This window comes from Saimiri boliviensis, chromosome 2 (genome assembly GCF_048565385.1).
Source record: "Saimiri boliviensis isolate mSaiBol1 chromosome 2, mSaiBol1.pri, whole genome shotgun sequence".
Classification (NCBI taxonomy): domain Eukaryota; kingdom Metazoa; phylum Chordata; class Mammalia; order Primates; family Cebidae; genus Saimiri; species Saimiri boliviensis.
In genome coordinates, this window is record NC_133450.1 from 36423277 (window position 1) to 36440479 (window position 17203).

Genomic DNA, 17203 nt, shown 5'->3' on the forward strand with positions numbered 1-17203 from the left:
GGTGTACAAAATATACTGAGTCAATTCCATAATAATTTTCTGTATTAGAGACTCTTTCCTATTCTCACTTTTAAGTCAGTTCCTAAACATCTCTGAGATCTTCCCTTCTAAAGAAATTTACAACTACTGTGTTTACCCAGTGCCCTACTAAGCTATATGTTGCTTATTCTAGTGTCAACACATAACAACAACTACTTCTACGAAGGCTATTCTTTTATCCTACCACTCCTTTTCATTGGCCTATAAAAATGCTCTCATCTCTTATCTTTAAAAATATCCTTTCCTGACCTTGTTTGCCCTCTTCCTCAGCTATATCACTTTTCCCTGTTTTCCTTCAGAGGCAAGATCTTTTGCATTTTAAAACTAATTTTTTAATTATAAAAATGATATATATATATTAAATGCAAAAAATCAGAAAATCAATAACCAAAAGGAAGGAAGTAAACAGATGGACTTTTATTGTACTGAGGGATAATCACCTTGGTATATAACCTTCCTGCATTTTTCTATTTGTCTTTACCAAAACATTCACCTTGATATATGTATCTGACAAAGAACATGTAGCCAGAATATATTAAAAACTCTTACAACTCAAGATGAATAAAATGGAAAAGAGATCTGACTGGGTATTTCACAAAAGATAAATAATCAATAAAAAAATAGAATGCTCACTATGTAATGCAAATCAAAACAATATACCATTACTTACCTACTAGAATCATAAACAAGAAACAACCCAAATATATATCAATAGGTGAGTAGTCAAATTATGGGATAATCAAAGAATGAAATAATAAGTCAGCAATTTACAAACTACTGATAAAAGAACAACATGGATCTCAAAAACATTATACTAAACAAAAGAAGTCTGATAGAAAAGACTATTGTCTTACTACATTTACATAAAATGTCCACAAATGACGAATTTGTAAAACAGAAAGCAAATCAGTGGATAGCTATAGGGCCTGAGGGTTGAAAAGAGGTGGTTACTGTCTGCAAAGGGTCATGGGAGAGAAGCTCTGTGGAGTGATGGATGCTTCTATAATTTGACGACAGTCGTACATTTTACAGATGTACATGATTGTCAAAATACACTGAACTATATAAGAACACACACTCATTTTTAGTGCATGTAAATTGTATCTCAATAAAGTCGGTTACCCCAAAAATGTACCTTCAACATCTAAACTTTGAGAAAATGTCTATGTATATATCCCTTCTTTATTCTTTACTTTTTTTTTTTCACTTTTATTGTCCAGGCTGGAGTGCAACCACATGATCTTGGCTCACTGCAATCTTCACCTCCTGAGTTCAAGCCATTCTCCTGCCTCAGCTTCCTGAGTAGCTGGGACTACAGGAACCCGCCACCACACCCAGTGCCAATTTTTTGTATTTTTAGTAGAGATGGGGTTTCACCATGTTGGCCAGGATGGTCTTGAACTCCTGACCTCAGGTGGTCTACCCACCTCAGCCTCCCAAAGTGCTGGGATTATAGGTGTGAGCCACTGTGCTCAGCCCCTATAATAGTATTTTATAACTATTTGGACCTGATACTAATAAATAACTAAAATATTTTTCTATGTCATTAAATATCCTTTTTAACTCTACAACAGAAATATGACCATTCTAGTTCTGAGTAGCTGTCACTTACAAGATTAAGACTAAGCTCCTTAGTATTAAATCTGGCTGTGGGCTGGCTGTAGTGGCTCATGTCTGTAATTCCAGCACATTGGGAGGCCTGGGGGGGGGGAATCATAAGGTCAAGAGATCAAGACCATCCTGAACAACATGGTGAAACCTCATCTCCACTAAAAGTACAAAAATTAGCTAGGCGTGGTGGCATGCGCCTGTAGTTCCAGCTACTCAGGAAGCTGAGGCAGGAGAAATGCTTGAACATAGGAGGCGGAGGTTGCAGTGAACCAATATGGCGCCACTACATTCCAGCCTGGTGACAGAGCAAGACTCCATCTCAAAAAAAAAAAAAAATCTAAGGACTGTCACCATCTGATTCTTTCATCTTTTCCAGCCCTATCTCCTGGCATTCCTTTTATCTTTCTGGTTCAGCATCAAGCTGCTTGCTCCCTGCACAAACCATGCTGTCCCCCAATAACGACTACGATTATAGTAGCTGTCCCAGCTACCTAAATTGCCTTATTCTACTTGCCTAGATAATATGTACTCATAAAACTGAACATATTTGATTTAAAATTATCAATAGGACTGTTTCCCCACTACACTAAGCTCAATGAAGATAGAACCTGTATTTTATTCAACTTCATATTTGGCTACTGGCAGAATGCCTGGCAAACAACACTGAAATATTTAATGAATTCAATGAAAGGAAGAGAGGGTAGGAAGTCATCCTTGATGTCTCCTTTGTCTTTATTACCCACATAGAGACACTATGTCCTATTAATTTTCTATGTAAATATTTCTATATATGTGCAACTACAATTCAAAATCTTACATCTGGACAATGACAACAGCCTCCATATAACTCTATGTTTCCATTGACTTTCCAAAATGTTATCAAAGTAATGCTTTAAATTAGAAGCCTGTTTAAATATATATCTGTTAAAAATTCAACAGATTCACAAATTATTTCTAGAATAAATTTCTTGCTTTAAATTTTTTATAAAGTGACCTTTTCCTGTTAAATTTGAGAAACACACACACACACAAAAAAAAACTAAGAAAATTACCTACTTATCTAATACCCAGAGATAGCTTTTTTTTTTTGAGACAGGTTTCACCATGTTGGCCGAGCTGGTCTTGAATTCCTGACTTCAGGTGATCTGCCTGCCTCAGCCTCCCAAAGTGCTGGGATTACAGGTGTGAGCCACCATGTCCGGCCCAGAGATAGTCTTTTTAAGAGTTTATTAATTCTTCCAAAACCTCTTACATGTTTAAATATGTGTGTGCATTTGTACAAATTAATTCATATTTCCCTGTTCCTATACAACTTCATAATACATTACTTCTTCATGTTTTATTGCACTGTCTGGTACTGTCAAAAAAATGTTGAATACTAGTGGTAGGCATCTGGAGTTTATGTTATTCAAGACTTCAATGGCCATGTGTGGGTGTTTCACCATTAGGGACAATTGGTTTCTGGTATTATTATCTTTTTTTCCCCTTTTCCCAAAGTGCTTTGTCACACATCTGGTATTTTTTCTGACTATCTAATTAAAACAATGTACCTGGACTTATTCAAGACTTACACGGCAATGTGTGGGTGTTCCACCATTAGGGATGATGCTATTGGTTCCTAGTATTATTCTTTTTCTTTCTTTTCCCCTTTTTCTCCCAGAGTGCTTTGTCACACCATCTGGTATTATTTCTATCAAGTTAAAACAATGTGCCTGGCTTTCTAAGAATTTTTATCATCAAAGTATTGAATTTTTTTCATATGTCTTCTCAGTATCAAAATGATCATAGGGGGCCAGATGCTGTAGCTCACACCTATAATCCCATACTTTGGGAGGCTGAGATGGAAGAACTGTTTGAGCCCCAGAGTTTGAGATCAGCCTGGGCAACATAGTAAGATCCTGTCTCTTAAAAAAAAAAAGAGAGAGAGAGAGAGAGTGAGAAAGAAATTAGCCAGACATGGAGGTGCACATCTGTAGTCCCAGCTACTCAGGAGGCTGAGGTGGGAGGACTGCTTGAGCCCAAGAGGTTGAGGTTGCAATGAGCCATAGTCACGCCACTGCACAGCAGCCTGGGTGACAGAACGAGACTCTGTCTCAAAACAAAGATCATATGGTTTTCTCCTTTTACCTATTCATATAAGTTAATCATTTAAAAATATTTATAAAAGTAATCCATCATAAGATAAATTTAAATTTATTAATGGCCTTCAGGATCCAGACACCATCTTTTAAGATTATGTTCTACTCTTTACTTAGCGTTCAAGAAACATGCCAGGCTTTCTCTCTCAACCCTGAGACAATGGAATGCCTTTTCCTCTTTCTTACACTTCCTGGTAAATTCCCAGTCACCCCTCAAGACTCGGCAAATTAAATTTCCTTCTACGTTTCTTCCTACTTCCTGTCACTCCCCTCATCCTCCCCATTCCCCCAACACGGAATCAGGCATATCCTGGTGCTGCTGGCACTTTTCTCATACTGCCATCATAGCACTTCTTATTAGACTGTAATTGTTTACTCATTGTTCCTCCAAAGTGAAAGTGTAATTCAACGTTCACAGGTTGATGGACATCTAGGTTGTTTCTAGTTTCTATTATCTGGTTGCTATGAACATCTGTTTTTGTTTTTCTATGGATACATTTTCATTTCTCTTGGGTATATACCTAGGAGTGAAATTGCTGGGTCACAGTATATAGGTGCATTAGCTTTAACAGATACTGCCAAACATTTTTCCAAAGCGATAGTACCAATTTATACTCCACCAGAGATGTATGAGAATTTGTTGTTCCATAAGTTCACAAACAATACTAACAGTCTTTTAAACTGTAATCATAGTCATTCTGGTGTCAGTGCAGCAGTATCTCACTTTGTTTTAATTTGTATTTCTCTGTTGGCTAATGATGCCTATATCTTTTCATTGCTACTGGCCATTTGGATTTCCTCTTTTTTGTGAAGTGACTGTTCTTTGTCAAAATTCTTTTTTTAACCAAGTAGTCTTTTTTCTTATTAATTTGCAAGAGTTGTTGTTTTTTGTTTTTGTTTGAGACAGGTTCTCATTCTGTTGCCCAGACTGGAGTACAGTGGCACAGTATCAACTCAATGTGACCTTCTCCCCCTGGGTTCAAGTGATTCTCCTGCCTGAGCCTCCCAAGCAGCTGGGAACAGGTGCACACCATTACAGCCGGCTAATATTTTTTGTTTGTTTTTGTTTTTGGGTTTTTTTTTTTAGTAGAGACAGGGTTTCACCACGTTGGCCAGGGTGGTCTTGAACTCCTGACCGCAAATGATCCACCCACTTAGGCCTCCCAAAATGCTGGGATTACAGGTGTGAGCCTCCCAAAGTACTGGGATTACAGACCGTGCCTGGCCAACAAGAGTTCTTTATATATTCTATAGACAAATTTTTGTCATATATGTATTTATAGAAACACACATACACATATATACTTCAATATCTCAAAATCAAATACCATTTCCCAGTGTGTTTTCTTTCATTTTTACTTTTAAAGGTATTTATAAGTTCACCTAATGAAGTCCAAGTTCTCAACCTTTTCTTTATAAAAGTTCTATTAATATCCAAGACATTTGGGTTTGTGTTTATTAGTAAATATCCTAGATCATCAAAGTTTAATACAGACCTTAAAATTTGAGGTTTTCATAGGTTTTATTATCTAGTGTTTAACTGATATTTTAAGCTATATAAACAAAAATACTTCTAAATATTTCACTAAATTCCTTGAGATTTTTTTTTTAACTTAACCTCACTAGCTCTCAATATTCAGAATGAAAACAGGCGAGTTGAACTGATGATTGCTAATAGGTTTTTCAGCTGTAAAATAAAGGCAATGGGTCCATTTAACCTCTAAAATTTTGTTACCAGATTTAACACTCCTCTCTTTGATGAGTTCTGACTACGTGCTTTTTTCACAAGTATAACATACAGAAAAGGCAACTTCACAGTCATGCATGCTCGAGGGAAAACCATTCATGTTCTACCACTGAAGACACTGTAGATACTGTAAGGATGTGAAAGCAGACTTTCAGAAAATCTCCTTTATACAGTACTTTTAAAATTGTGAACTATACTATATTCACATATGTGAATATGTGAACTATCCTAAAACTAATAATTTTTAAAAAGTCCTTTTTAACCACTTCTTTCTCCCCAGCGCATTTACTCTCTCAGCCACTTCTAGTTCTTTGCTTTTCTCAACTCCTAAAACCCTTTAAGCTAAGTTGTTTCTTTTCTCCCTTCTTTCCACCTTTCCATTATGTGTGTCAGCTTTTTTCAACTGGAACAATTCTGATCTTTCTTGCTTCTCTCACTCTCTTCTTCACCCATTGCTCTATTTAGCAAAACAAGGACCCAGTGGCCAGCTGGACAAACCTTCCTCCTAAGAGGGACAGGATTGATTATGATAATTTATTTTGTATTCTTCCCAAACGCACACTATAAAAATTATACTATGTATGTGAATAGTATAAGATTGACGTAATGTTATTTCAATCTCTGTAAGAGAAGTAACTTTTAGAAATTTCAGAAAACCATTTAAACCATTGTAAGTAAATATGACAAGTGAGAAAAATATATTCCTTGGGGACAATTGTGTGCTAATCTACAAAGTACCTCCAAACCTATTTTATAGGTCTGTAGCTCTAGATGTCCTCCTTCGCCAATAGCCCATTTTCTGTCTCCTGCTGGCATTCAATGAAATACACATTCACTTGATGAGATTCCATAATTATTCATTTTAATAATACCAAAATAACTTAAAATGCTAGAATAATGAGAGACTGTCTACTCCTCAAAACAGGAGAGTTTATTTATATCCTTTTTAAATCTTAAATTTAAAAGATGTTTGCGGAGCAGATTAAACACTGAACACTGGTGAGCATCAGAAACAATAATTTATGCTATCATGTTAACAATAAAAACTCTCATAGTACATTAAGATTTAAGAATTTGATATGTCTACAGTTTTTACAGGAGGAAAACTTCAAAATACCTAGATATAATAAATCTTATGAGTTATATAATACCTGTCAGTTATAATTTTATCTCATCAGTATTCACTATTTCAGTTTATAATGTATAATGCTTAAAATTCATAAAACTACGCTAAAAACATTAAAAAATTGCTCTCTAGTAATTCAAATACTTGTTACTATCCAAATTTATAATTTTACATATAAAATCAACTCTTCATGAAACAGAGTTCTGACCCTGAGGTGATTTTTTTTTTCAGGATAAAATGCATGTAGTAAACTTTTCTGTCACAATACATTATTAACATGTGATTAGCAATAATTAATTCAAACAAATCTTATAGTCACATTAGTATTTTCTAATAATCCTGTCCTCCTGCCACTACTAATGACCTTGTAGACATCAACAGTTTAGAATACATACCTCTTGAGCAAGATCTTGTGCATTGGAGATAAGAGGAAATGGAGGACTGGCCTTGTTCATGTGTACTGTGATGGCATTGTGTATCTTAAATGCATTCTGGAAATCCTTATTTTGAACAAGTTGTAAAAGCAGTAAAATATCGTCCTGGCTCTGAGAATCTACCAAAGTATGTTGGATATGTTTAAGTGAAGAAAATAAGTCTTCTATTTCTAGTAGGAGAAGAAAAAGGAATCCAAACATTAATTGTTTCGGTATTAATTCAACACGCATTTCAAGAGAAAATTTATTTGAATCAGTGGCAATTTAAGTTTTCAGAAAAATACCAAAATCTGCATATATTATTGAGTGTCAATCGTGGTCATTTCATAGATTTTTAAGTAAAACATTCTAAAAAAAAAATCACACAACAGAATAACCTGCATTTTTAACAAGGTGTTTTAATTATAAAACTAATACATGTTCACTATAGAAACAAGTGAGGAAGGAATACAAAAATTAATAAAGAAATTTAAAACTACCAATAATCCCATCACCTAGAAATATTTTTTTCTTAACATCTTATTTCCTTTTTAGGATTTCCCGTATCACTAGTCTTTTTTTTTTTTTTTTTTTTTTGAGACAGAGTGTCGCTCTTGTTTACCCAGGCTGGAGTGCAATGGCGCGATCTCGGCTCACCGCAACCTCCGCCTCCTGGGTTCAAGCAATTCTCCTGCCTCAGCCTCCTGAGTAGCTGGGACTACAGGCACGCACCACCACGCCCAGCTAATGTTTTGTATTTTTAGTAGAGACGGGGTTTCACCACGTTGACCAGGATGGTCTCGATCTCTCGACCTCGTGATCCACCCGCCTCGGCCTCCCAAAGTGCTGGGATTACAGGCTTGAGCCACCGCGCCCGGCCCGTATCACTAGTCTTTTAAAACACTTATATATAGGCCGGGTGCAGTGACTCACACCTGTCAACCCAGCACTTTGGGAGGCTGAGGTGGGCGGATCACGAGGTCAGGAGTTCAAGATCAGCCTGGCCAAGATGGTGAAACCACATCTTTATTAAAAAGACAAAAAAATTAACCGGCTGTGGTGGCAAGTGCCTGTAATCCTAGCTACTCGGGTGGCTGAGACAGAGAATTGCTTGAGCCAGGGAGGCGGAGGCTGTAGGGAGGCAGAGGCTGTAGTGAGCCGAGATTGTGCCGCTGCACTCCAGCCTGGGCTACAGAGCAAGACTCCATCTCAAAAAACAAAAAAAATTATATATAAGGATTTCATGATATTCTACTACATGGCTAAACCATAATTTATAGTAACCATTAAACTAAAGTTGAAATTTAGATTGCCTCCAATTTTTTGCTACCATAAAAACAAGCATTCCAGTACATAGTAATCAGTGCTACAGATAAATTTGTCTCAGATTCTTCATAAAGTAATTCCCAGAAGTAGAACTTTTAGATAAGATTCTGACATTTTTTAAAAGTCAAACAGCTTTCAAGGGAGGCTTTACTAATTTGCATTCCATTAGCAATATTTTCACCAATTAGAGATCATTTTTAAAAAATCTTCTATTTGACCTATTAATAGGTAAGCTGAGGTTTATTCATATTTACCAGGCACTTGTTTTGCAGTCTATAAAACTCTAATGAATATGTGAGTCTCCTAAAGTTGTACTGAAAGTTGTGGGCACGTGTACGTGTACTGTATCTGCCTGTTAGTGTGCATGCCTAGCACAAGCATTTTTCTGGAAAACATTATTCCAAAACGGTTAAGAAGCACTGGTAGTCTCTTCCCTGCTCCCAAACAGGCTGCGTGCACATATGTGTGCATATACTCTGTCGTATTTGTTGGGAATCGTTTTCCAGTATTACTATTTGTCTCTTTATTTGTAGTTGCTTTTATTAATTTCATTATAGAAATTTTCAACTTTTTCTTTTTTTTTTTTTTTTTTTTGAGACAGAGTCTTGCTCTGTCACCCAGGCTATAGAGCAGTGGCACGATCTCGGCTCACTGCAACCTCCGCCTCCCGAGTTCAAGCAATTCTCTGCCTCAGCCTCCTGAGTACAGGGGATTCCAGGCATCCACCACCATGCCCAGCTAATTTTTGTATTTTTAGTAGAGATGGGGTTTCACCATTTTGGCCAGGATGGTCTTGAACCCCTGACCTCATGATCCGCCTGCCTTGGCCTCTGAAAGTGCTGGGATTACAGGTGTGAGCCACCACACCCAGCCAGAAGTGGTTAACTCTTATATGTTAAGAATGACCCCTTTCTTTTCCTGTGTGATTTATTTAACTGTTTCTATGCTTATAAGCTTCTTGTAAGTCATTAAAAAAATCTAGATTTCTTCTAGCGTCTTATAATTTCTACTTAAATATTTAACTTGTTTAATTTTAATCCATTTGGAATTTATTTCAGCATAGATCTGAAAAATTTTAACTTTATTCTTCTTCAAAATAACCAATGATTCCAGTGCCATTTATTAAATAATCATTCCTGGCCAGGTGCAGTGGCTCACGCCTGTAAGCTCGGCACTTTGGGAGGCTAAGGTGGGTGGATTGCTTAAGTCCAAGAGGTCGAGACCAGCCTGGGCAACATGGTGAAATCCTGCCTCTTTTAAAAATAAGAATTTTTAAAAATACAAAACATTAGCCAGGCATTGTGGCATGCGCCTTAGGCCCTAGCTATTCATGAGGGTGAGGTAGGAGAATTCACTGAGGCTATTATCACACCACTGCATTACCAGCCTGAGCAACTGAGTGAAACCTCGTCAAAAAATAATCATTCCTTTTCCACAGATTTATAATGCCACCAAATTCTTACACATATTAGAATGTCTTTATTTCACTGGTCTATCAGAACTATATTGTCTTATTATAGTAGCATTATAATGTTTGTTCATATTAACATGACAAGTACCTGATCTTTATAAATTTCTTGACTATTGTAAATTAGTTGTAAGTCACTTTTTTTCAAGTTACCTCCCATTCCTTCTTTTCTAGTCTTCCAGAAAGAAAAGTCCTATTGAGATTTAGACTAAAATTAAACCTGTAAATGTGTCTAAGAAAAACTTAGAGCACATACTAGGACTTATACAATCAAAGACATAGTATACAAAAGACATTGGAAAATATCTTCCTAATATGCCTTGCTGTCAGCTTTCTTCTTAAAAGGCCTGCAGAAACACAACCGACTCTTAATTATCTTGTATGCCACAATTTGAACAGCAGTTAAAGTTTTAAATAGATTCTAACAGTTCTTCTGTTGATTCTTGAGGTTCCCTCTCTTTCCTGCCCAAAATCAATAGAACTTTATTCTTCCTTTTAAATATATATACATATTTGTCTTCCTTAGTTTATATATATAGTTGTCCCTTGGTATCAGTGGGAGATTGATTCCAAGACCTATCACAGATACCAAAATTTGCAGATGTGTAAATCCCTTATATAAAATGGTGCAGTATTTGCATATAAGGTATACACATCCTCCAGTTACCTAAAATCAGCTCTAGATTACTTATAACACTTAATGTAAATAGCTGTTACATTGTACTATTTAGAGAATAATGACAAGGAAAAATATTTTTATAAAGACTTATAAGACTTAAAAGTCAGCCAGACATAGTGGTGACTCATGCCTATAATCCCAGCACTTTGGGAGGCCGAGGCAGGTGAATCACGTCAAGTCAGGAGTTTGAGACCAGACTGGCCAACATGGTAAAACCCTATCTCTACCAAAAAATACAAAAATTAGCCAGGTATGGTGGTATGCTCCTGTAGTCCCAGCTACTTGGGAGGTTGAGGCAGGACAATTACTTGAACTCGAGAGGCAGAGGTTGCAGTGACCCAATATCACACCACTGTACTCTAGCCTGGGTGACAGAGTGAGACCCTGTGAAAGAAAAAAAAGAAAAGGAAATTTAAAAAAAAGAGAAGAAAGGAAGAAGGAAGGGAGGAAGGGAGGGAGGGAGAGAAGGAGGGAGGGTGGGTGGGCTACTTTTTTCCTTGTCATTATTCTCTAAACACACACATATATGTGTGGTCATCAATAGTTTAAAATGAAGAAAAATTGGGGAAAACATTTAAAAGTCAAAATTGTCATTAGAATGACCTACGAAGCTGTGGCCCAGAGCTAGATAAAAGCTGAGAGATAGCCAGAATTTAACCATAAGCTAATAGTAAGAATAGACAGGAAGAATAGAAAATGTCAGATTCCATCACATACAATGAGGTTACCAAAGAATTTCTTAACAGTGCAAATAATTCCCTAAGAGATTAAAGAATTCAAAAGCCTTAAAGTATCTTAAAAGTGAAACATGAAAACATTTAAATATCTTAAAAAGAAATTACAAAAGCAACAAAGCAGTTAAGCTTCATAGAAGCTACGATCTCATGAGGCCTAGAATTCTCTGAGAAGATAATTAAATTACTATTTAATTGAAACAATTTTTTTTTTTTTTTTTTTTTTTGGTAGAAATTGAGTCTATAACTCCTGGCCTCAAGCAATCTTCCTGCTTCGGCCTCCCAAAGTGCCAGGATGATAGGTGTGAGCCACACCTTGCAAGGCCTTTAGTAATTATTAAAAGGGCCTCATTGCCAGGCACAGTGGCTCCCACCTGTAATCCCAGCACTTTGGGAGGCTGAGGCAGGCGGATCACCTGAGGTCAGGAGTTTGAGACCCAGCCTGATCAACACGGAGAAACCCAATCTCTACTAAAAATACAAAATTAGCCGGGTATGGTAGCGCATGCCTATAATTCCAGCTACTCACGAGGCTGAGGCAAGAGAATCGCTTGAACCCCATGTTGAAGTAAGCCGAGACTGCACCACTACACTGGCTGTTAGGGTATTTTGAAAAATTGAGAGCCTCAGATCTCACTGCTGACTGAAATCAACAAGCAGCCTTAGGGAGCCCAGAAGGTTATCCCTTTCGGGTGTCTTCAACCTCAGGTGAATTAAAATTTTTTTAAGGCCAAGAGTTTCTGCATAATCTCTTCTATGTACCAAAGCCACTCACAAGGACACTAAAATACTGACATTATTTTGAAAATTATCTGTACTTCTACCTTTCAGTTATAACTACTGGTATTATTTTGTTATGCTATGCAGCCTTTCTAACTTTTAAAATGCTGGTCTAACCACAGAGATGACACTGTAAATGTTGTTTTGCAACCTATTTTTCAATTCCTTGGAATTCCTAGGATAAAATTATTAATCACATAATAAAAACCATTTAACACTTTGATACATACTGCCAAGCTGCCTTCTGGATTTGTACCAAGTCACACCCCTGCCAGTAATGCACATGAATACCTATTTCCACAAACACAAATCCAATTAAGAGTTACCAATCTTTTAATTTTTGGTGATCTGTCTGGTACAACTGAACATATTTTTACAAGTTATAGCCATTTGAATTTCTTCTTTCATCCACTTTGTTTCTCTTCTGCCCATTTTCCTACTAGAGTGCTTTTTAATAACTAGAATTAAACTGATATTCCTGAAGTCTTAACTAGAACATACTAAATATAATTTCATCCTTTCTTGTTACATCAGAACAATGGCTTTTAATCCAATATACTTATGAGAAAACACTAAGGAAATCTAGAAGGCCTATTTTTCCAGAGTTCTAATTCAATCATAAGCAGAATCTCCAGGGTCTTTTTTTTTTTTTTTTTTTTTTTGAGATAAGGTCTTGCTCTGTTACCCTGGCTAGAGTTCAGTAGTGCGAACACAGCTCATTGCAGCCTTGAGCTCCCGGACTCATGTGATCCTTCCCACTTCAGCCACCCCAGTAGCTGGGACTGGGACTTCAGGGACTACACTACACCCGACCAATTTTTTGTATTTTTTTGTCGCCCAAGTTGGTCTTGAACTTCCAGACTCAAGTGATTCACCCACCTTGGCCTCCCAAAGTGCTGAGATTACAGGCGTGAGCCATCATGCCCAGCCATAAATGGTACATTTTTAAAAGCACTTCACATATATGTATTATTCAACAACAGTTACTTTTCTTTTTTCTTTTTTTGAGACAGAGTTTCGCTCTTATTACCCAGGCTGGAGTGCAATGGCGCCATCTCGGCTCACCACAACCTCCGCCTCCTGGGTTCAGGCAATTCTCCTGCCTCAGCCTCCTAAGTAGCTGGGATTACAGGCACGCACCACCGTGCCCAGCTAATTTTTTGTATTTTTAGTAGAGACGGGGTTTCACCATATTGACCAGGATGGTCTCGATCTCTTGACCTCGTGATCCACCCGCCTCGGCCTCCCAAAGTGCTGGGATTACAGGCTTGAGCCACCACGCCCAGCCAACAGTTACTTTTCTTTCTTTTTTTTTCAGACCTGGTCTCACTCTGTCACCCAGGCTGTAGTGTAGTGGCACAATCACAGCTCATTGCAGCCTTAACTTCTCAGGTTTTAGCGATCCTTCCACCTCTGCCTCCCAAGTAGCCAGGACCAAAGGTGCATTCCACCACATCTGGCTATTTTTGTACTTTTTAGTAGAGATGGAGTTTTGCCTGGTTGCCCAAGCTGATCTATAACTCCTGAGCTCAAGCGATCCACCCACCTCAGCCTCCCAAAATGCTGGGATTACAGGCATAAGCCACTCCACCCAGCAAAGAACAGTTAATTTTCTGTTCTTTCCACACACTCAAAGAAATGTTCCATTCTTTGAGGGATATATCTGTTACTTAAAACAAACAAAAATCCACCCAAGTTTTTCAACATTCTATACAATTCCACAGGAAATTTTAAAAATCCATTCAGATATAACTAAATCAGTCCTGTCAAATAACTTTCATAATAAAGACGAAGACACAGAGACAACAAAGAGGACAGAGGACAGAGAGAAGAAATTCCCTTCCCCAATCCCATACAGACAGACAATAGACACAAGAAAAAACCACATGGCCAGAGAAATAAAGAGAGAAATGAAGAATCACAAGGCTAATGAGGAAAGACTGACATATGTGCTAGGTTGGGAGTGGTTCAAGACGTTAAGTACTAAGGCAGGATGGAGGCACTCTGCCCAGGAGAAGGTAGAGGCAGGCATAGCAAATCTGGCTTTGGTAATAAATTCTAGTCTGTAACACATTTTTTTACAAGGAATTTCTTTATGTGTAGTTTAAACTCTTTGCCCTGTAGTTGGACCTATTTCCTCTTACCTGATTTTTCAGTAGAAATTAAGTTTCCATCTTCTCTAATATTTCATGCAACACTTAACTCTTGGTTATTTAAAAGACAGAATATATTATTCTAAAGTAAGAAAGATCACTTACATTTGGCTTTGGGATATAACTAATCAAATAAATACAAACATACACATTGGTCAACAAGTCTACCCTCCTAAACTGTCCTCCCTCCTTGCCCTCTCCTGGCAGTCTAAAATGTAAAAGAATGAAGACTCTAAAACAGGAAACAGAAAGCAATCTCCCAGTTATACTTCATCAGGAAATCCTGCCTTCAAATGTCTAGAACTCTGGGTAGCCATGTGGAAAGATTTTTTGGTTATAAGGGCAAAAAATCTTTTACCTAAGGAATCTCCATCTGGATTGGCTTTATTGATTTTCTGATTGATTGAGGTAGAGTCCTGCTCTGTTTCCAGGCTGGAGTGCAGTGGCACAATCTAGGCTCACTGCAACCTCCAACTCTGGGTTCAAGTGATTCTCCTGCCTCAGCTTTCCAAGTAGCTGGGATTACAGGCATGCGCCACCATGCCCGGCTAATTTTTTTGGTATTTTTAATAGAGACAGGGTTTCACCATATTGGCCAGGCTGGTCTCAAACTCCTGACCTCAGGTGAACTGCCCACTTTGGCCTCATCATTTATTTTTATGTATTACTCTCATTTGCCCCATATGAAAACAGATAGCTTCTGGAGACTTATACCAGTATTGAGATTCTCCATTTCATTGTATAAATAATTCTGATTCTTTTAACCTGTCCTCAGAAATTTCAATTCCAACCAATTTCATGACTTTTTTCTGAAACTTTTAAGATTTCTTTTCCCCTAAACTGTAGGGTCTAATATGATACTAAGACAGGGAACTTAATATTACTAAGTATGAGGAAATTATATCAGTTTCCAGTATATCTACCTGTGGAATCAAAATTGCAGTGGCTCATGCCTGTAACCCCAGCACTTTGGGAGTCCAAGGTGGGAGGATCACTTGAGGCCAGGAGGTCAAGACCAGCCTGGGCAACATAGTGAGACTCCATCTCTACAAAAAATAAAAATTAAAAAACAAATTTTTTAACCTAGATGAATGGAAAAACAAGATGTGGTATATTTGTACAGTGGAATATTAATTCATCCATAAAAAGGAATTAAGTACTGATTCACGCTATAATATGGATGAATCCTGAAAACATAACAGTAAATGAAAAGAGGCTAAGTCACAAAAGAGCCTATGTTATGTAATTTCATTCATATGAAATGTCTAGAATAAGCAAATCCAAAAAGACAGAAAGTATATTCATGGTTGTCAGGGGCCAGGTGGAAGAGAGAATAGAGAGTGACCATTAATGGGTACAACATATTTTGGAATTATACAGTAGTGATGGTTACACAACCTTGGTTTTGGTTTGTTTTTTTTAAGCACTGTAGCCTTGGTCTCCTGGGCTCAAAAAATCCTCCTGCTTCAGTCTCCCTAGTAGCTGGGACTACAGAAGTGTGCCACCATGCCCAGCTGACTTTTTTTTTTTTAGAAGACAGGGTCTCACTATGTTGCCCAAGCTGGTCTCAAACTCCTGGGCTCAAGAGATACTCCCACCTTGGCCTCCAAAAGTGCTGGTATTACAGGCGTGAACTACTATGCCTGCCTGCACAACCTTGTGAGTATACTTAAAATTAATGAATTCTATAGTTTAAAAGATGAAATTTTATGGCATGTGAATATCTTAATAAAGCTGTTATTTTTAAAATGAAGTAAAAAAAATTAGTGGTTAACATCCACAAATTAATTTTATGGACTACAGGGTCAGATGATCTCTCTGGTAGCTTCCGGTTCTCACAAAAATTAAATTTCATTCAAACTGCCATTTACTCAAACACCTTTTTTCATTTGGTTCTCAAGAAAATCATGAAACCAAGGCTCAGAAAAATTAAGTAACATGTCCAAGGTCAATGGCAATTCAGTGACATTAAAAAGTACTGAAATTCAGTTCTGACTCTAATATCCATGCACTTTCCAATATGCAACTACATCATACGTTTCTGAATGTGCCATAAGACAATGAAGCAAATCTTTGCAGGAGGAACTAAGTTTTAAAACCTACTACTACTTAATAGGTGGAATGAAATTTTAATGCATTGTGTCAAAGACTGAATGATGTAGCAGTTATTTTTCTATAGAATTATGTGTACTTAATAAACAAAATTTACATGACTATACATATACTCTAATGAATTTTTAAATCTTTAGCTCTAATTTTAGCAACTTGACTAACACAGAATTCTCAAATAATCCCAACACTTCATACATTAAATCTAGTGACAACAGATTTAATTATTTCACTTCCATGAGGGTAAAATAATTCCCTAAAGGAATGGCTAATAACATTTATTTGGAAATATCTATAATAAACAAAAATTTGATAATAAAAATAATTAATTTCTCAGAGGCAGGGACAAACTAAAACTCAAGATTTTCTGGCACCAGGATTTTGTCTGCTGGCTTTAAATACATTTTACCTTAAAGCCAACCTTTAAAAAAGTTTATTGAGATCACACAAAATTCCAGTATGCCCCATGGTCAATCAAAAGTCAGTTAAATGTCAGAAAGAAATGTTAGAGAGCTATTTTACTTTAAAATGTCAACAATCTTTTGACTTAAGAGTTTGAATATCCAGAGACAACTGGCAAAAAATATGCAGGCATTAATTATGACTAAAACACGCTATTAATTCCTTGAAAATATTTTGTTCTTTAGCTTTATTTTCCCAGTTTTCTTCCCTGTTTTTTTTTCCTTCTTCACTCTAATAGTATCTCCTAGCAGATTAGAAAGTCCATAATTACAAATTTCAAGTCTTTTTATTAACCACTAAACAGCTCACCACGGATACACCTAAGTGTGTCTGTGTGCCCCTTTCTGACACTGCTTCAAAGGTTTAACAATTTTATAGTCACATATATGATAGATAGCAGTCTTCCTTGGTTTATTTC

At 37.0% G+C, this 17203-nt stretch overlaps 1 protein-coding gene across 17 annotated transcripts in view; it reads right to left on the minus strand.

The window, feature by feature from the left end:
* Positions 1-17203, minus strand: part of PALS1 (protein associated with LIN7 1, MAGUK p55 family member) — a 101459-nt gene that overhangs the window by 33169 nt on the left and 51087 nt on the right. For all 17 annotated transcript variants that reach the window (XM_010335179.3, XM_010335183.3, XM_074393099.1 and 14 more), the window contains one exon: positions 7057-7265. In XM_010335179.3, coding sequence (XP_010333481.1) covers positions 7057-7265 — 209 coding nt within the window. The remainder of the gene's footprint in view (positions 1-7056; positions 7266-17203) is intronic.